This window comes from Acanthaster planci, linkage group LG05 (assembly GCF_054643075.1).
Source record: "Acanthaster planci isolate LZ-2023a linkage group LG05, COTS_SCS, whole genome shotgun sequence".
Lineage (NCBI taxonomy): Eukaryota > Metazoa > Echinodermata > Asteroidea > Valvatida > Acanthasteridae > Acanthaster > Acanthaster planci.
The window spans coordinates 7,588,070-7,609,182 of record NC_141781.1 but is presented as its reverse complement, the minus strand read 5'-3'; the positions used below and the strand labels follow the sequence as shown (position 1 = coordinate 7,609,182).

General features: G+C 40.0%; 1 protein-coding gene across 2 annotated transcripts; it reads right to left on the bottom strand.

Annotated features, from left to right (window-relative positions):
• Nucleotides 1-82: 82 nt before the first annotated feature.
• On the bottom strand, nucleotides 83-20,069 carry LOC110987667 (serine incorporator 5-like). Of its 2 annotated transcripts, none has more exons than XM_022250601.2 (13): nucleotides 19,637-20,069; nucleotides 18,301-18,456; nucleotides 17,304-17,482; nucleotides 16,096-16,272; nucleotides 14,187-14,230; nucleotides 13,249-13,422; nucleotides 12,710-12,805; nucleotides 11,949-12,120; nucleotides 9,053-9,116; nucleotides 8,199-8,271; nucleotides 7,694-7,835; nucleotides 7,166-7,375; nucleotides 83-4,983 (listed from the first exon to the last, which is right to left on the bottom strand). In XM_022250601.2, exons 1-13 carry the CDS (start codon nucleotides 19,658-19,660, stop codon nucleotides 4,956-4,958), a joined length of 1,539 nt encoding a protein of 512 aa, XP_022106293.2. In that variant the 5' UTR covers nucleotides 19,661-20,069; the 3' UTR covers nucleotides 83-4,955. The 2 variants fall into 2 exon arrangements, with proteins under 2 accessions (XP_022106293.2, XP_086992754.1); XM_087136628.1 differs by lacking the exon at nucleotides 9,053-9,116 and adding an exon at nucleotides 11,398-11,452 and having other exon boundaries at nucleotides 19,637-20,068.
• Nucleotides 20,070-21,113: the final 1,044 nt, after the last annotated feature.

Here is a 21,113-nt window from a genome sequence, read left to right as displayed (position 1 = left end):
GTTGTATCGTTACTTTGGAGCACACTTCCGATATGCCCAAACCGAAACTATCAAATGCCTCAAATATTATAACTCGGCAATGTTTTTGAAAGTATCAGTGTATTTTTATTCGTCATCAGAATGTATAAATATGACCGGAATATACATATATTAGTTGAAAATACAAAACGAGTTGAATGATTATAATAAAGATATGACTTTTTGCATATCAAATCAAATATCACATTTTACAGGACTTTAAAGAAACTAATTGGTTAGTTGAATGCCTACATGAAAATCAAAAGAATACAACATTCAAAATGTGTCAGCAGTTTGAGTAATGAAATTACACACATAAAAAGCAAATACAGTCACCATAAGAACTAACTTTACAGGATCCAAGCCTGCAGCCAGGAGGGGGATTTAATTAAGTCCACAAGTAGTACAAATTCTGATTTTGAACTGCAAAGCAGAACTATACTGAGGGTGAGGGTGGGCCTCAGGACATCATCTAACATAAGGTGAAGCTATGAAGTGTAATTTCAGTTTCACGATGTCCCTGTAGAATTGTGGAATGAGGTACCATATACACAAGATACGGGCTGTTTGTTTGAAGCCCTGGGCAGCCCCAGCTATGGCATTTTTGCTTACACTAGAACGTCAAGGATCTTTGGGTGGGTACCGGATGGGTGGGGACTGGGTGGGCGTGCCTTGCCCTGTACAGTACTTGAATCACATGAATTAATCTGACAAAAAGTAGGCCTACTCTCTGAATATAGGAGTAACACTGAAATTAATGGTTCGGCACATTTGCAGTGTTGGCAATTTTTGGACACTGACCTACGTGGACTCCTCTTCCCCCAGTACGGGCGATTTACAATAGTGCGCTACGTAGCGCGCGTTGGCCAACCACGATACGTGAAATCTGTCGACCCTTTCCAAACGCGCATCGGGTCAACATTTTGCGCACTGTGATTGGCCAAAGCGTTGCAAACTCTTGGTGGCGCCGTATTATTGCACAAATTTAAAAACAAAGGAAAAAATGTTCAAAAGAAGAAGAAGAAAAAAAAAAAAAGAACTTGGGAAAGAGATAACGTCCACAAATTTCCCCATCGCTTAAGCTTCCCTGGGGAGCTAAGGACTATTCGATTTCTGTGTCAACCCACACTGTTTTGCATTCACGCCGAGTTAATACATGTCACAATGGTCTTGTGACATAAAAGTTTTTACAAAAGTACACGCGTCTTTTTTTTTAATTTCAGAGCTCAAAAACTGTGACACCCTAAAGTTTCAATATATCAGGGGCTCCCGTGAAGAATTTTAATTACGGGCAAAGATGAAATCGTCCTGGTCATTTCCAAGCATGTGCAAAAGCTGTCCGGAAAATCTGCACTAAAATATTAAGACGCGGTGTTCGCGCTTCCCGAAGGCAGGTCAAATTCACGAGAGCCTGAGAATACTATTTAAAGAATACAAAATGTTAATTCCCTGGACTGCTCAAAAAAATAAAAATAAGCTTGTAAATTAACTCATTTTTTTTCAATTTTTGGGATCGTTTGGGGTATTCATAATTTTTGGTTCATTTGTTTTTAACCAAAACACGCTCTTGTCGCTGGTGTGTGCGAATAAAGGTCCTCTTATTATTCCCTTTAAAAATTAGTAATGTCGGCAGATCTTCAGAACTGCCTCCTCAGTGATACTAGATGAATTAATCTTAGTAACAAAGTACTTACCACCAAAATCTGTTACCACTTAATAAACACACAACTTTAGCCTACATTTCCTAACGCAAACAATTGACGTCTACAAGGTACGGTAGACTATGTAATGTTCTATTCTATACTGCATTCCATTTAAATCTTAAGCTTACATGAGAGAAGAAAAGGAGAGGCCCGAAGCACTTTTATTGTGACCACCATTAAAATCCTTCTTAACAACTTCAGGTCCCAAAACGATCTAGCGTGCTTGCTTGAGATGTGACTGGCGTTTAACCGACTCCATCGGCAACAAATGACAGAGTGGAATGGTACAGAGATTCAGAGGAATGGAACAGAAAGGGGCCTGAGGGGGCATAAAGTCTTACCCCCTGGGAAAAAAAATGGGAAATATAGAAGTTTGGAGCCATTGATTCTCCCGGTAAGTACGAAACTGATGGAATCTTTGTTGCCTGAGATGTGTTGAAGAAATGAACTCCATTGCAGTCTCAAAGCATTAATAGGTAAACTTCTTGCACTGGCCAGTCACTTTATCTTAACGTCAAGTGACTGAATTACACCGTTCAATATGCTTCATTGTGACTGCTTTTAGCTATCAGGAGGAGAGGCAAATAAAGATATCCACACGAAAGAGCCGTCGGTAACACATGAAAATTCAAAGATAAAGATGTCGAAAATTCAAAGATAAAGATGTATATCCCACCCTACAGACAGTGGTATAGACACCCCATAATGTGATGAAAAAAAGGCTAACTTCCAATTATTTTCCCAAGTCATGAAAACGTCATTTAGGCATTCACCACGAATTTCTGTTTTGAAAGAATTTCTTTTTTTTTGAAATTTCAATTTCACTTGAATGAAGTTCAAACCTGCTCAATTACTACCTTGTCACAAAAGAGAAGACGCAATCTCTGACTGATTAATTTAACCATCTATGAGATTCTGCATCATATTTGGTAATGCTGCAGCTCGTCTTCAGGTAGTAAGTATGGCCTGATCAACGGAACACATAAGCCTAGCCAAGACCTCAGAGACGAGCTCTGAACATGGGGAAAGTACAGAATACATGTATTAAGCTACTGTTAATCTACACACACACATTTCTTTCATGCTTTCTAATTCTCAAAGCAGTAGATTTAAATCACAAAAAGTGTTGAGGCAGAATATATTCTCGTAAAAACACTGCGACCATGTTTGATTAATATATTATCAAACTTTGAAGAAACTAGAAAGAACAATTGTGAAAATTGAGGTAATGATTTTGTAAGGCCGAGGTTTATGTTAGATGTCTTAATGCTGTAAGCACTTCCCGTATGAAAAAAGGCAAAGTTTTAGAAGTAATGGTAAAGTAATCAGCTACAAAGTTTTTTTATAATCAAACTTTCCCCAAAATATAGTGAAGTAATTACTTGAGCACCAGTTCCTTTTGTTTTGCAGCTTAAAAATTACAGCATACAAATTAAGTGATATAAAGTACCAAAAGTGCAATTGCTCAACAGACCTGATTGAAGATAGAATTCATTTGAATCATCTCATCAAAATTATTTTCAAGAGGAGCTCACACAGAAGTACCACCACCTTGCACTAATATGCTCAAAACGCCAAGGTTCAGAGATCCAGGTAAAGGCTGGGAATTCAAACCAGGAGGAAATTAGAGCAAATTCAATTGCAGCAAAAACCCTTCCCATTTGATTTCAAAACAATACTAGCAGAAATCAGCCAGGAAAGTCTGACTGCGATGAGCTATTCAAGAATCCTGGTAAACAAATTTGCTTAGCAGAAAAGCTTGGAATGCACTATTTTCAGATCCAGTTGGTAAATCGCTCGCAAGGCAAATATTACACATAACAGAACATAAAAATGATACTGGCTTATTTGCACAGAGGAACACACTATGCCAGAAGATACAATCTGTGTAACCTCTGGTTTAAGAGAGAGGGCTCCTGACAATGCCACAAGAAGCTCTACATACATTCTATAAGCCCCAAGCTGGACCAAGAGAGGGTGCACTTTTCCTAGCAACGGAGGCTCCCCTGTCGGAACTGCACTGCGCTGGTTCACAAACGACCATCAAACGCACGTGCTATGGTCACGTCGTTACCAGCAAATTGAACACTCCCGACTAACATGGCTCTTTTTCAACTAGTGAGGGGGTGCTTCTGCTCAAGGTGGACAGAGGCTGACAATACAAGCTGATCAAAACAGCACCATTAACATAAACTCTTGTGAGGAAACTTATGCAGATTGTCGAACCCGACAGACAAGCCAGAGAACTTAAGGAGCATCTCAAAAGTTGGAATTTTTCCATTTCGTTGGACAGCTCCATTAGATCGTTTGGTAAACATGAATGTCTTGAGGCACCCCACAATTTTGCGTTGCAAATCAGCAGGGGGACCATCCTGCATGACACTCCTGTTCAAATGGCGCTAAGATTCAGGAACCATCATAATTGACACTTCGGTTAACATAGGCTCCCTCCTGCAGAATGTTCCAGCTGACGGTTCCGAGAGAACATTCCATCCGGCACACATGCTCAAAAAGGCATGGAATGGTCCAATGGATGATTCCCACGGAACGGCAGCCATTCCAACGGAACACTCCGCGTTACACTGGGAACACTGAGCGTGCCCAGCCGAAAGGCCAATATGCCAAAAAGAATGTTCCAACTATTCTGACTTTTTGAGATGCTCCCTTACATGAGGAAATTTCGTGCTACATGAACCGAACTCCCGAGGGTATGTGAACAACTGTATTGAAATTCGACTGTTTAATATGGTGAATGACTTCAACAGAAACAAAAATACCTTTGCTGATTAAAAAAAAATCACACTCTGTTTACTAATGCCCCTGAATTGAAACTAGAAACAGAAACTAAATGAAATAATCAATAAAGCACTGTACCGAACATTGAAAACTGCCAGCATTTTGTCAGATGTCAATTGAAAACATCAATTAATTACTTTCTCTGCCGGTAATGCTCACACCCTGTGCAACATGAACTGCTTTCTAATTCTAATGTTAAAATGAAAAAATAAATTATAACCATCCGTCATACAAAGCAATAACACAAAGTAAACAAATACAACTCATGACTTTTTAAGCAAGATACACACAGCTGCATTTGCAGAAATTGATATGTCCTTTGACTTCTGAAGTTTCTAAAACTATCCACAAACCTTCAGGAAGATTTCGCCTTGACTGCAATGCCCATTTTTCTTTGAGAGGCCTGGAAAGGGAGACTAGGGCCTGGGGAAGTCCAAGTTACACTGATGTTGTACTTCTTCGATTCCTAATGTAGAGAATGAACAAAACGTAAAGGAGACTAGATTTGTCCTCATTTCAACTGAGTGGCTGCGGCTACAAAAGCTATGGTATTGTGCACACAGTCTCTGAAGCTTTTGCCTAACGTCCTCATGAAGTGACTGTGGCTGCAAAAGTTATGGATTTGTGCACACAGTCTCTGAAGCTTTTGCCTCACGTCGTCATGAAGTGGCTGCGGCTACACAAGTTATGGTATTGTGTACACAGTCTCTAAAGCTTTTTTGCCTCACATTCTGACGAAGCTGCTGTGGCTACAAAAGAAGCACCATGCACAACCTCTAAAGCTTTTACGTCATATTGCCATGAAGTAGCTGTTCACAATGCCATAACTTATGTAGCCGCAGTCACTGCATGACGACGTGAGGCAAAAGCTTCAGAGACTGTGTGCACAATGCCATAGCTTTTGCAGCCACAGCCACTTCATGACGAGTGGCTGAGGCTACAAAAGCAGCACCATGCACAACCTCTAAAGCTTTTACGTCACATTGCCATGAAGTGGCTGTGACTACAAGTTATGCTAATTTGCTCACAGGTAGTCTTTAGAATACTCTTCAGATTTTGATCAGATATGAAAGATCCCAAAACTTTCGCTGAATGCTATAATGGGATATCCCAACAGGGTTTTGCTTATACACCAACTTGACTATAACCGGTACCATTTACATCTTTTTGAAGCCAAATTCAGTTTACACAGAGCTGCTTAAGCACAGAATTTGCTTAAGCACAAAATAAACATGCTTAATAAACAAAGGTTACCAGCTCAAACTCTATGTGATTGTCATGCTAACCAAAAGACAGGTGAATACCACTCCAAAACAATATACATTGTTTCTCGTGTTTGAATTAATTGTTATTAATCTTTGGTTTCCTTTTAACTACATGTGTTACCATTTTTGATGGGGGGAGGTTCGTTTCTGTTCTGTGAGGCATATCAGTAGTTTTTTGGGTTGCTCTTTTTAATGCACTTTTTGTAGTTAATTTTTTTCAAGTCTTGCTCATGTGATTTTTATCGTTGAGGTTTTCACATTTTTTTGCTGTTCTGTGATGCATGCCCACAGTTTATATTTGACATTTTCACGTTCTTAGAGGTTTTTTGTAATTTCAACGCTGGTTGATTGTAAAGCGCCTGGGAGCATTGATTTTAAATGGATTAGGTGCTATATAAATCGACATTATTATTATTATTACATCACAAGAAGTTTTGGTTGGTAACCTGATTTGTCAAGCAAGGTTTTTTTATGCTTAAATAAATTTTTCACTTAAGCAGTGCTATGAAATTGGCCCCGGGCTTTGAATGTTGCCAAACACGGTTTAAAAACAATGCTATAAAAATTTGGGAGAACTTTGGAAAAGAAACAATAGGTGTGTTTAGAACTAAATCTATTTATCACACGATTTATATCACGATTTCCCTCACAAACGTGTACAAATTTCTGTTCACAAGACATTGCCATTTGCTTGCAATTAAGAAGTCTACCTAAGCATGTGGGTAATTCCAGAAATCAGGGATCCATTTTTTTCAATGTACCTGTCACATCTGACATATGATTTCAGAAGTTCAGAAGACATTTTCTAATTTCCATGAGTGATGAATTAATGCAAATTACCTGCCAAACAAATAGCAACAGGTCGAAATCAATGCCGGTGATATTTGCATGTCAAATAACAAAGGCCAGATGTAAAACGGACACACAAATGTCACACTTTTGGACCCCTAATTTCTGAAATTACCCATGTACGTTGCACACCTTGTTTACAGGGGTTTGGGTTTTCAAAATCTTGGCTTTGTTCCTGTCCTTGGTTTTGAGATTTAGTTCAATAAATCCATTTCCTGCTCCAGGAGTATCGCATCATCTGTTCATGAGGTCAAAGTCTGGAGTACATGTACTTTCGGTTGTTTCAAACAGCAATATGTGAAACCAATAATGGAATGGAGGTACAGCTGAGTGTGAAGCCAAGATTTATGGGGCCTGTTTGTTTCACATGGATCCGAATCTGGATCAATGATTCCTTGTTGGTTCACTGACACCAGGACCAGCCCAACGGGATGGAGCAAAGTAGCATTGGGATCACTGATCATGATCCAGGTCTGTGAGAAACAAACAGGCCCATGAACTGGATAGTTACTGTACCATGCACCCTGGACTTACTGGTTTGCTCCTGCATGGCGGGGGGATCCCCTCCCCCTCGGCGCCTGCCTGTAGACGACCGAGTCACGACTCTGGGCATTGTTCTCGCAGCAGCGCATGATGGTGACAATTTTGATGACGTACAGGATGCCACAGAGCCAGCTGGAGCCCAGCTTGACCCAGAATGGAGGCCAGGTACGGTGAAGGGACTCCAGGGAGGCCTCCTCGGGTCTTTAAGAGGGGGTGAAGGGCAGAAAAGTACTTTGAGCTTCTGAGGCATCTTCCAGAATGTTCAATTGTGACCTTTGGTGCAATTTTGAAATCTACCCGAAATCGTGGGGAGAATTTGTTACACATAAAAATGCAACATTGACTTTTTGGACGACTTCAAATTTCCCAGAGTAAATTGATATCGATGCAAATCATTAAAACTGGCCACAGCATAATGCAGATCTTCCAATGGGAAACTTTGAATGCCTTCTCCACTACACCGTGTGTATGAACATACTTCTGCGGTGTACATGTACCAACCAAAGATGGCCGTCTTACCTGTACCAGTTGGTGAGGGTCATCATGACATACAGAGATGCTAGTGCCAAGGTCAGGTGGAAGAAAGAGTAGCTGTAGATGACGCCATCTCTCTCGTTGTGGATCAGACCCCAACTCTTATTCTGTGGGTGGGATGATCCTTCTGCAGACCAATCAGGAAGAGGCGAAGACTGATTTGTGTTTCCGTGCAAAAATGCAATGCCAATTGGTTACATAACCACAACCAGTGTTAACACCGACACAGTGTTTTAAACCTGGAAGACCAAGTTTTTTTTTCAGACCATATCTCGATTGTTCCATGTCTGATCTTTTTGAAGCTCGGCGTACATGAAAACACATTCACTGATCTGAAATTTACAACCCAAGGATGATGTTGGGGACAAAAGGTGTTTTTTTCAGGTGGACAGGAAGATAGCATTAATGCCAATTAGCAACAGTGTGGAAATGCAACAGAATACACGTATCAAAATCACTGTGCACATTTAAGATTAAGAAGATGACTTACCCTCTTTGTGGCTTGTGGATGAAGAGCAACACCAGCACATGCTAGAACTAGCTTTTGGTCGTGGTGCGGCAGCCTGAAAAGATCGTTGGAAAAAGTTGTTTCACTAGTGTCGGAGAATTCAATCCTCCAAAAGGTTTTCTTTGGCTGCATATCAAGCAGTAACTTTTATCTGCTAAAGAATCTGCTTTATGTTATAATATATGTAGTCAACATATGGGGAAAAAAGGCTTTTTCTAATTAATGTTCTCTTCATTTTCTCTTAAAACTATTATCTTGCCATTCCCAGGTTTCATAGACAATCTGAAATGATGCGTACCACGGTAAATTTACACCAAACATCAACTTTCACCTCTTTGAGATCTGCTAAACTTCAGTACCCATAAACATCAGGAAACACGGAACAGAGCTGATGCAATTATTGATTCTAAGATGAATTGTCTCAAAACTTGCCTCACAGTTTCAAGGCAAATGAAAATGGATGAGAAAATGCAACTGGACCAACCTTTCTAACACAGGTTTTGTTCTGTCAAATGAGTCGATTGCAGCAAAGTCATTCAAATAAATCCGCATGTCAAATAGTTAGTTCTCAGGCAATTCCATGCAAAGTGGAAAGCTACCATTCATTTATCAAACTCATTATTATTTGTACAGTGTAACTAATCATAAAGAAAAGAATTGCTAGTGGACATAATAGCGCCATTACTTTACTTCCAATTTTATTATATTTATTTCCACTTTTCTCTTATTTTCTTCTTCTTCTTTTTTCTGAGGTTAGTAATGGCATGCCAAATTTCCACCTACACATGGAATTGCCCCTGTGCAAATCAAATACCAAGCAAGTTACATGCACTCACTCGCTGGCTTCTGCCATTAACGCTAGAGCCAGTGAAGTTGAGGGCAGTCCCTGCAGACCGAACACTGCAGGCAACAGAACCAAAGCGGGCAATAGAATTCAATCGTATACAAGGCAACAGAAAAGCATGCACAGACACCACTGCAAATAGAAAAGCAGAGTTTACCATTACTGTACATGGGTGTCCCCACGTGGGGGGGGGGGATTGCCAGAGGTGCATCCCCTCCCTGGAAAATAAAAATGAAAAAAAGGAAGTACAAGCGAAAGAAACTCCCCCCCCAGTGGAAAGGGAACAAAAATAACTAACGTGCTTTGAAACACCACAGAAATGATCTCTTTTCCAGGATGCTTGTTGAGATGCTGTTGATGAGTGATTTGTCCCCCACCACTCCTGGAAAACACACCCATGTTACTGCAGGAGAACTGCAAACTTAGACTTGGCTCCAGCCTAAGTTAATGATTGGTTCACGTGTGCTTTTGAGAGCAAGACTGGAGTTCAATTTCCCAAATCAATCATGACACTGGACCTCATTGCAAAACCCACATCTGCAGATTTAGACAGGAGCATTTTCCACTGTTCCAGGAACCAGGCATACTGCAGCTTTGTCAAAGGTCAGAGGGGGGGAAGCTCCCCTAATAACCACATGTAAAGGGAAGCTGAACAGGTGGTGTACATGTCAGTTGCAACAAAACCAAGAAAAATATGACCGGAGTGGGACTCAAAACAACATAGCATGAGTACCTTAGTGGGGAAGTGCTGATGCACTTTTGTGACAGTACTGATTTTGGGGTCAATTTTGCTTCGCTGCATCAAAATCGAGCAAACAAACAACACCCCAACAACTGAACAAAAAACAAAACAGTAATAGACCGTATTCACGGCGTCCCCAATTTCAGTCATATTCCCCAACATAGTGTATTTATCGGGAAATGTTAAATTCAAAGAACCAGACTATATTCTACGATTTCATTCCGACCCCTAAAATCACCTGGTACCATCCCATTACGCGTTGAAAGTTTATACTGTACTTAAGGAATACGACTGAAATTAGGGATGCTGCAAATACGGTCTATTCTGTTCTCCTGCCCATGAGAAATAGGACAAGTACCTAACCACTTGTACAGCTTTACTGCTCTCAATGTGATGCAAACACTATTTTTGTTAGTGGCAAAAATCAAAAGCTATTCAGGAAAGATCACACAAGGAAATAAAAAAATATCAGCAAAAATAAAGACTTTCTAATCTGATAGGTCAGAGAAAAATTCACTTCCACGTGCAAACTATAAATTGCTGAGGACCATGTCATGTGCAGTTGGAACATCGTTTCTGCAACACGTCTGTTCCTTGTGTGACCTGCTGGGTTGAACTGAATTATGCATGCTTTCAAGACATGCTACATGTATATCAAGCTGCCTACATACACGTGATGGGTTAGTGTGTTTCATTTGAGGGTGATCAGTTGAATCTGTAGGCCGTACCTACCATCCATCCACTATTTATTCAATGAAATGCACGTGTGACCAAACCTTACAAAATGAAGCATAAGTTCCGAGAGCTGCTGGATTTTTTTTCACAATTTCAATAGCGAAAGCTGTCAAACAGTTTCACATTCATATCTCCATCTGCCCATGCAGATAAAATCAATCTACATGTATACATACATGTGAGATGTTTTAAAAGTGCTCTTGTAAGCACATTGTTTCAAAGGTCCTCATTTTGGAGGATCCAGCTAAACAACATTCCTGTTTTATTCCAAGTTGTGTGTTGAGTAATTTTACAGTGACAAGGAAAAGCAACAAGCACCAACTCAAAGCCAGTCAAGCTTTGTTCTTCTTTCAGGTTTTGTTTAGATGAGGACACTTCCACTAAGTGTCCAGAGGGTTTAAATCTATGTATTAAAAAGGGTTGCAGATTAAACGTCCAATGAAAACAAATTATCTTGGCACAGCATAGACTAAATAACCCGCGTACCTTCACCTCTGCATTGCATCTGAAAGATAAGAAATTGCTCCAGAAAGGTGCTTATGAGATTGGAAGCTAAATTGCAGTTGATATTCCTCATTTCCCAAGAGCATCCAGAATTACCAATTATGGTATTAAGCTGGTATTACAACATTTTAATCATTCACTGATTTTACAAAACTATTTTCGAGCCTTCTTAAAGACAATGAGAGGTTGTGCAGCATTGTATTAATAGAAACTGGAAAGCTGGCAAATTCAGTATCAGGCGCTTGACTTCAACAATGCACTTGTTAGACTGGAGACAAGCAAGCAATCAAGCAACACATTGACCATGCCATGCACAACAGGCACAGAGGGGAGTTTGCTGTGTGTGGCTGTCTTACACTTTGTCTGCCTGGCTTGTGATTGCTTCTCCTATGCGACATGCTAGTCCAAAGGCTAAAAAAAATCAAGTGGCAGAAAATGCAGTAATACATTTACTCAACATATTTATATTAACTGTTTATCAAGGATCTTCAGAAAGAGACCAATTATTGTAAGAACTACTGATGATTGATTACCAAAGCATTCCGAATTCTTTGCTACACCTGCTTCAGATCAAACTTGCCAGAGGATAATAAGATTTTAAAACGCACACTTCGGGGAATGATCACGAAATTGACAGGAAGTCTAAATCATACACGAATACTTGAGCATTAGTACTTTGCCCTTCTATTTTTAAAACACACAATGATGCAGAACCGGTTAATGAGCATAATACATGTGTCATGTGTTATCAAAACACCTTCTGTCACGCATGACTGATGGCCTCATTATTATTATAGGAATTATTAAGGTTGGACGGATTACAAAAAAGGAGCCGTATTCCTGCAGAAGGCTCATAGAAAAAGAAATCCCATGTGACCGTGGGAGCAGAAGGCCAAATTGAGCTCACCATGCATACAGCACCATGCCAAGCAACAAAATGGCCGCCACCATCGCATTAACCAGCTCCGTGTACATGCTGTTCATGATGAAGGTCGAAGCAAAGCCGCTGCCCAGACCACAAGTGACATAGGTTGTGTTGTAAACGCTGTGGGTCCCGTTATCAACCAGTAGGCTTTTGACTGCATGCAGACAAATGGTAACAACAGATCGAGGCTGGGTCTGAAGTACTTGGCTGTGGCTAATTGCACGCGCATGACATTGTAACAATACATGCTGCAAGAATTTAAATTCCTTTTGAGAGTCAACATTTAGTCTCCGTTCTGACTCGACCCATTTTACGTCACCTTCTTCCCCAACTTCTCATAAGAATTGTACAGCGTTCTCGTGGACAAGAACTCACCAGACAGATACTTGAAAATATTCAGATAAGAATCGTACAAAGTTTCACAGGGCAACCCTGACCTGGGGATGGCCCGTGCGGCAAACAGGCGAGACAGTGGGGACAAGGTTGAACCAAATTCAACCTTTAGAAGCTGCTTGAATGCTTTTTTTTTAATGTGTGGGGAATGATTTCAATTATGAGGCTTCAAATCACACTGTAGTCGTGTGGTGCTGCAAATAGACAGGTGCATAACAAACAAATTATGTGTATTGGGAAATGGTGGTACACTTTGCTATGAACTGCTCCCATCAGAACAACTTGAACTTTGAAAAAACCCACAAGGCACATATGTTTTTCACTGATTTTGAACAGTCAACGTGGCTTACCTTCCACTGGCGGTTCAACTAGAAGTGCAGACCAGGTCAAGTACATGATGTAGGCTGACACAATGGATGCCTGCAGGAGACCACCTCGTGGATGACCTGTCATGAACAATTTATTCCACCTTCATGTACATGTATATGAGCTCCTTAAAAGCATATTTGTCAAAACCAACAGTGCCGAGCCAAATTCCCTCCTCCACAGCAAGAGTGTTACAAATTGTGAAAAATATTTTCATCCCAAAAACGGCAAGTTCAATTATTTGGGCTTTATCAGAAATGGAAACTCAGCATTTTTCTACCTGAGGGGTAAGCAATGTGCTAGGAATATCACATGCCTCACTGGTGTAAAAAAAAAGGCTGTTCCGCATCTCATCAGCCACAGTTGTTACAAGCGTGTATCCAAAAGGCCTTGGCATGTCAGTACCCAGCTGCATTACAACGCGTGTGGCATTTCAATTCAGGATGTCATCCACTAAAAGGCAGAAGCTACTCTTTTATCACACTGTAGCACAGAAACCCCAAAACACAGTTTGATTACCCACTTTTTGGCAGGCAGGGCATGATGGAGAAGACACTGACGAATATGCAGAGTACGAAACTCAGACAGGAGAAGAGGATGTTACGGACGCACTCCGCTCCGGCAGCAAAGTAATGGAGAAGAAAGACCAGCATCCCGACGGAGACGGCATAGAAGAGAACTATGAAGAAGACCAAGGCTGCAAAGAGAAAGGAGGACATGATTGGGCCCGTTAATATTAATGTAGTGACCTGTAATTTATTGCCCTTAACTTATTGCACGGAAAACTACACATCTAATTAGTTATGCAGCCCAGAAACCACTTTACGCTTTCCATGACCCATGCCAGAACATCCACAGTAGCAAACAGCTCTTTTGAAATCATGAGTCATGTCCCATTGAGGCCATACCCTTTAACTGACATCTAAGCATGAATTAACAAAGTCAGTGAACATAGTTTTACTTGTGTTCCATGGGTAGTCCTGATGGTTTGCTTTAGTTTGGGTTGGGAGTGATGCGTAATCACACTTTTTATGAATGGCAGAGCAATATGTTCAGAATCACTTTGAACAGTGCCTTGTGGCCTGTGGGTGTTGGTCTTTCAAGAACTCTCTAGCTTGTGGCCTTTTCGCCGCTGATCAAGCAACGCCCAGGTAAGAAAGTTTTGCTCCAAAATTCCTCACTCTTCGTACCTTTTTCTGTTAGGAACCCTCACAGAGCTTATCATCATCATGACTGCTGATTATCATGGATCAGTTGGTCTTATACGTAAGGATAATGGGATTTTCATTCATTTTTGAGTGGTTTTATAATTGTAGTGTTTGGATTCTTTTGTGGTAGATTGCTGTGTCCCATACGTTATATACATGTACATACACAGTGCATGTCGCGTTGCATTTACACTGGGCATGGTGTACACAGCAGGCCTCGTGTGTGTGACATCACACTGTGCACAGAACTCACCTACATACCACAACACCGACCCATTGTCGTCAATCTTCATTGACCTGCATGTACATGTTTGAAAAACAGAACAAAAAAAAAGATTGATTTTACCACACACGTCAGTATCTCACTGAAAACTCCAGTCCAGGAAGGACTTTGGAAGAATCTTTATAATTATGCTGCCATTTTTGTCTTGCCCCTGTATACCAAATGACAATAGTAACACAACTTTACCTATGGATAAAAGGAAGCAGACTATTGTTTCTTCCAGCTTTAGTACATTGCTTTCAATGGAGAAAAACAAGATGGCTGCCTCATGATCTTCAATAATTTTGTTTATAAATACTACACGGTGATAGTATTGAAAATGCCTCCAGGAGAGACACTTGGGTCCATGTATATGTGCTGATAGGCTATTGCAATTAAGATTCATTTTAATTCAGATAAGGATCTAAATGACACACAGCATATTAAATACACAAAGTCTTTTTCCATTCATGCTGTGCGAGCATAAGATGAATAAGGACTGTGGCAAAATTGTGTCACTTGAGACCGGACTTCAGAGGCAAACATTTTAGAATTCTACCAAACGTTAAGTCTGAAATCACTCAAAATCAATCAACTCGTTTTAAGGCGTGCAATCACACTCTTACACCATTGCACACCTAAAAGCTTCCCAAGAAGTGCGAATAATTGCATGTCCGGAAACATCCCTGAGTGTTTTTCCCACACGCCTGCAATTTACAAATCATAAGGACTGTAGAAATTTCCTTTTTTAACAGATCTACGCAAACAGAAAGCGACTTTACTGGATAAAGTTTTGAAGAAATTCTAAAAAATCAAACTCATGACATCTTACATGCACACAGATGTGTACATACCATGGGGGGGTCTCTTGGGAAATTAAAGTGTTTGAGCTCTGTGACCTCAAATAGACTATTTTTTCCTTGTAGCCTGAATGGATGTCAACTTCAAAGGGCAACTTGACTGTTTTCATCCCATAAAAAGATAAAAGGTTCAACAACCCTAATTTCTGATAGGCAGGAAATCCATGAAACAATAGGCTGGAAACCTTAGCAGCAGGAAATAACCACAATTTTTATCAAAAAAATATAAATGTAGTGTGATCAGGGAAGTGATGGTTAATTGGTTATGGGGTGTGATTTGTGTTTATCTTCCAACATGTATTTTGCCTTTTGGTTTCGGGTTTGTACCATTCTCTTTTGCTTTATTTTTGTTTCGATGATGGCTTGTCTGCACAGGTAAAGAAAATGCATTCCTTTTGTTTTGATTATATTTTTTGTAGCTCATCTTGACCAAATCCCACACATTTTGCAAACACACACAGTTTTTCTGCATTTTGGTCACTCAATCAGACTTGGAAGACTATGATGTCGAATCATAACTTCATGTGACATGCCATCAAAGTTGTAGTTTTGCAGTTCTGTATATATCTCCTGAACCACAAATTCAACTGGGTTAAAACTTGGCGTACACCCAATGGACGAGCAATTTGGCTGATGTCTTGATAACATCATTTTGAATTTTTTCGTCACTTGTTTTATTTTTCTAATGTTTAGATATTTTCAAAATGTCTTTGGCAACACCTTTGATAATTCAAGTATGTAATTTATACAGTTTTGTGATGTCACGATGACATAATCAAATCATCATATTCCCAAGACTGAGGCTTTTCACTCTACATGCCACGTAGCAAATGCACATATAACAAGGGAATTTTTTAACCTTGTAATTGCAGAACAAACCTATGTTCTGTTCAGACACAGATCTCAGCTTTCGTTTCTTTCTCCATTTTTATTTTCTTTTTTCATTTTCACTCTGCCTAGTTTATCAACCCTCCTACTGATGAGACAGGGCCATTTTCAGCACATCCAAAGACATTCTTTAAGGTCGTGGGCAGCGTTACCATTTCTTATTCCACGTGTGGGCAAAATCCAGCAGCATCCAGAGCTGCATGAAGATGAAGACAGCAGCTCCGGCAAAGCCGATGTACAGTCCCACGCTCAGCATGATGTCTGAGATGGGCAGGAAGAATGACCCCACCACCAGCCCAACCATCACAGACACCTTGTAGAACCAGCACCTGGTGACACAAAGATGCGATGAGGATCTTGGAAGCAAAGATTTTAACTTGGGGTGTACATGGTTGGCTCTGGGACACCTTATAGACTAATGCGCTGACAGAGTCTAGATCTTTCATCTTTCACCGATCAATGTACAGGACTTTTTTTCTTCACCAACCTGTAGGATTACTTTACAATGTTTTATAATGTTCACCTTCTGGGAATATGTAATTTCATAAATCCAATCTGAGACTGCAAGGGGCACTTACTCTAGTGCCCCATGCATAAACATGTGGATTTACAAATATTGCTTTAAGTTATCATATGTATTTACAATGTTCTGACAGTTTTTATATGTAGATGTATGCATGCTTTTAGTTTCTAGTATCATAATTCCAATATTCTTGAACTCTAAATGCCTTGGGTATGGAAACAACATGATCCAATTAAAGTTTCAATTAAGCAACCTTCTGCATTTCCATAACTTATCAGAGAACGCCGGTGTCTTTCCACGTTTTCTTCATGTAGGAATAGTAACTTTCCCTGGCGTCATTTGCCTTCCCTATTTTAGGATCCTTAAACCTGATAGAGTAACGAAGTGCGAGACGGTGAACCAGAAAGTGCAGTGCAAATGAATGGAGTACACGTGTGTGTTTCTTTACATGCTGGTTCTCTTGCTAATGCCTTGTACACACATAAGCGTGCGTGTGACATATTCATTTGGGTACCCTACTGCAAGCAAGCCATTTTCCCAGAAATGACAGAAAGATGTCTTCAGATTTTCAAGATGACACAGAAAAATGGCTTTAAGAAACAAGGCCATATTTGAATCTAGAAAGTATACCATCATCGTGAACTCAGAAACATAGATGGTCACACTAACACTCTATTCAATCCATATCAAAACTGATATATCAAAACTGATGAGCCCAGTTTGTTTTGTTTTATCAAGCTTTACAAGACTCACTTTGTAGGATCAGATCACCACCCCAGGTTCTGAAGTTCCAGCTCTGCCAGTGCTAAACAACTGATACAATCTATTCTACTATACCCATTGTGTATTGCAGCTCTCCATGACTTGCTAGTCCTGATACCAACAGTTATGCCGAGCATCGCAAAGAAGAATACCGCCATGGAGAAGCATACTCTGTACACAGAGGCATAGCCAGTGAGCCTCATGCAACCTTCGCCAGCCCCGATGGTGTGACAAAATTCGATCAACTTGGGGTACTGGTGGTGGAAAGAAGAGAACAAAGTATGGTGGCAAAGTGATGTGAATGCTGGGTAAATTTACTCACACTGAGATTGGGCACAGATTTTAGCATGAATCACCGTCCTGAAATCCTAACAACTACATTTAAATCTTGTTACCTTGAAGATTTCCACACCCGTGTGGTGTTTAGAGGTGTACATGCACATCTACAATCAGCCACTGGAATCATCATCAATTTACACGGTTCAATTTTGACACTGATTTCTTTTTTAAGAATTAATTACACGTACACACTCATACAATGTACACAGTGCAATGGCAAAATTGAAAGTGCGTGCAAATGAACTTGTGGTTCTTAAAAGTTTGAACATTTTCCAATTTGCAAAGCGATGGCCTTGTACTTTAGTACATATAGACTAATCCGATTAGACGCCATATTCTTCAGCTTGACGCTTGCGTGCATTTGGCAAATTACGACACCTTGTTGGTCGAAGAGGCCTGTAACGCGCACGTACCACCTGTTCATGAGCGTTGTGCCGCCGCAGTAATGGCTTCTAATTCTGGTAGTCAAATTACACTATACATGTACATGTGGGTCTCACCAAGTGCACACTTCAATGAAGTATTGAACTATTTGCAACATCTGACTGATTTCACCACCACAAGTTTACGAAATCCTTTGATGACTTTATTCTGGGTACAAAAAATCTGACTTCATTTTACATTCTATGGACATGAGTCATCAATGAGTCAACAGAACACTGTTGTTCACATTTTTCCCTCCATTTTTGCAAAATAAATATTTACAATTTTATTCAATTTTTTTTTTACTTACTTTAGGAAGTTCCTGAGCCACAGTCTCTGACACAAATGCGCATGACAGCACAAAGCCGATGACAAAGAACACTGCATACAGAATTCTGGTGCTTGTGGATTCTCGGACAGGAGCACAAACACATGCACAAGATGAACCTTTAAAGCAGCAATTTATCTGTCAAAACGAGTCAGGAATAGATTGTCAACTTTCAATGCTGATTGTTTTCAACAATATTAATGATGCATGTTTGGAACAATCGTGATTCAATTTTTTCTGTGCGCGGGTATTCCATACCGGCAACAAGTACATGTGTACCTCATGTAGGGAAATCAGATTACCCAGTGCAGTTGGAAATAATCAAGACGCAGCGTATCACTGTTAACTTAAGGGGCCTGTTGCTTTTGTTATGCATCAATTATACTATTAGTCATACAATTACTGTATGTTGATCTCAACAATACGGTCACAAATGAACAAACTGAGCATCAATAAACGACAACCACACCTAAGTTGCTAACGTAGCTCGTTATTGTTTGGTCGAAGGAATGTCCTCAAAACACATTTTTCCTCAAATACTTTTCAAAAATTCAAGTAACACATGGTCAGTATAATTTGAATTCAGGTCAGGACAATCGCATTCGAGTTGGTAAATGTGATGTGACCTGCGAAAGCTTTGTCATTTTGGTGCATATCAACTTCACATTGATCTGGACACTCTCCCGTTTTCAAAACCATGAAAACTGTTTAATTTGTGATTCTAGACAACCTAGTTTGATGTTGTAGACAACCAAGAGTCATCAATGTAATATATCTGAAAATGAAAGTGTGTCCATATTAATTTGAAAAATGCATCCAAATGACAAAGCACACCATGTGAAGGGTTTTCACATATCACATCACAAGTATCATTTTTAAATCCTATTGTAAGTGGGACCACTCAACAGTAACGTGCATTGTCAAAATACATGTATTGGCTGAAATTTTTCTATGGAAATTTATGTAGGAAGTTGACAATGCACTCAGGATTGTGGATACAATGCTACGTACTAACGGCGAGTTCCACCATGGCCAAAGTGACAGTTTACACACATTTAAAAAAAAAATTGTCACATGGTTACCCTGTTTAACTTTTACCCGTTTACTCCACATCCTCATGATGCATGACATCTAGAAATTTGAAAATTCCTATGTCATTCAATAACACTAACAGCCAGGAATGAGAACTATGTTATTGGTTACAATGATGGTAATTTTGATGATTAATGTGCATCTTCACAACTGAAGACATATATGTAGGCCTAAACAGGTTCTCGTGAATTTCAGTCTGAAGTCCAATTAGGCCTACCATGATTACCTGGGCGTCACAGCAGTCAGCCATCGCTGGATACCTAATTCATCACACCAGTAACGTCACACTCTTGATATTTTCTATGATATTGGCCATAATTGACAGTACAGTTACTGTACACGCGGTATCACAACACGTCAACACGGGCCTTAATTTCTAAAACCAACACAAAGGCCTGGTCCAGCAGTCAGCGACAGCCTGGCCAACACTTTCTCAGTATCTGTCCAACATCAGTCTTGGCAAAACTGATTCAAAACGGAAGCTTTGTCCTGTTTCATACGATTTTTAAAAATAGATCTGAGTAAAAGGTGCAGACAAGAGTTATGTTTGGATCAATGACAAACAACATTGTAACCAAACTTGTCTGCACGCGATCGACGTCACTGCCTGGTTCTGTCACAGCACACAACGTCAGGCGCACGAACTCCACCTGATAAATGTTTTGATAATGAATTGCACAATCTAGCCGCACTAGACTGTCGACTGTGCAAGTATATAGACTGGTTCCCAATCCCTCAATTATCCCTCAGAAGGTAGACGTTACATTCAGTAGGCCTAACTCCTAATGCAGTGCAAGCACTAAGTCATTGTTAATCGAACTGTACAAATTGCATTTTCCTTTTCAAAACGGTATAGCGAGTAAATTTATTATTCATTCCCAAAGTAATATCTTATTTCCCTCAGACTGTAGGCTCTGTGCCGAGTTGAATCGCTAAATAAGAAGATACATATATAATGCAAGTGTTTCAATAGATTTCTGATAAATATATAATCATGGATGAAGCATGTACATGTGCATGTAGTGATTAATGTAGAAATCACAGTCCATAAAAAAGCTGCACACGAGACGAGTGTGTGGAGTGCCGTGGCCTCGCGGTTAAGAGCATTAGATTCGTTGTCAGTGACAGTCCGCCCGGGTTGCAGGCGGAATGAGCCAAAACTCGTAGACTTCTCGGGGAATGTGTTAGGTAACACTGTCTAGAGTGTGTATAGGGATTGGACATGTGTGTGGGGGGTACCCATCGGCCCCATATCGTGCATAGTATCGGTTAAAAGCGCTGTAAAAAAACCTATTATATTATTAATATTATTATTAAACACTAAATTAACCCAACCTTGGAGGAAGACCCGCAGTATGCAAATATCACTTGAAGTGACAAAAATAATGGCACTGTTAATTTCTTTGATGAATTTTCGTGCTGATTTTTCTGTTTTTCTACTTCCATAAGTAGTATTGAAAACATTTCAACGGAGAAAACATAAACAAAGTCGGTCCTAATTAAAAACTGACGGCTGATGTTTACCGCGACGCGGTCCAGACCCAGGCCCCATAGCCATGGAAGTGGGAACCAGTCTACGAGTTTTGGTGTTAAACGTATTTCCAGCCTAAATGGAAATCTCTTAGTATCAAAAAAGGTTTTTAAACTCAAGTTCCTGTGTTAAATCATCATACTCACTAATGCCTTTGCCAAAAAGTTGAAAT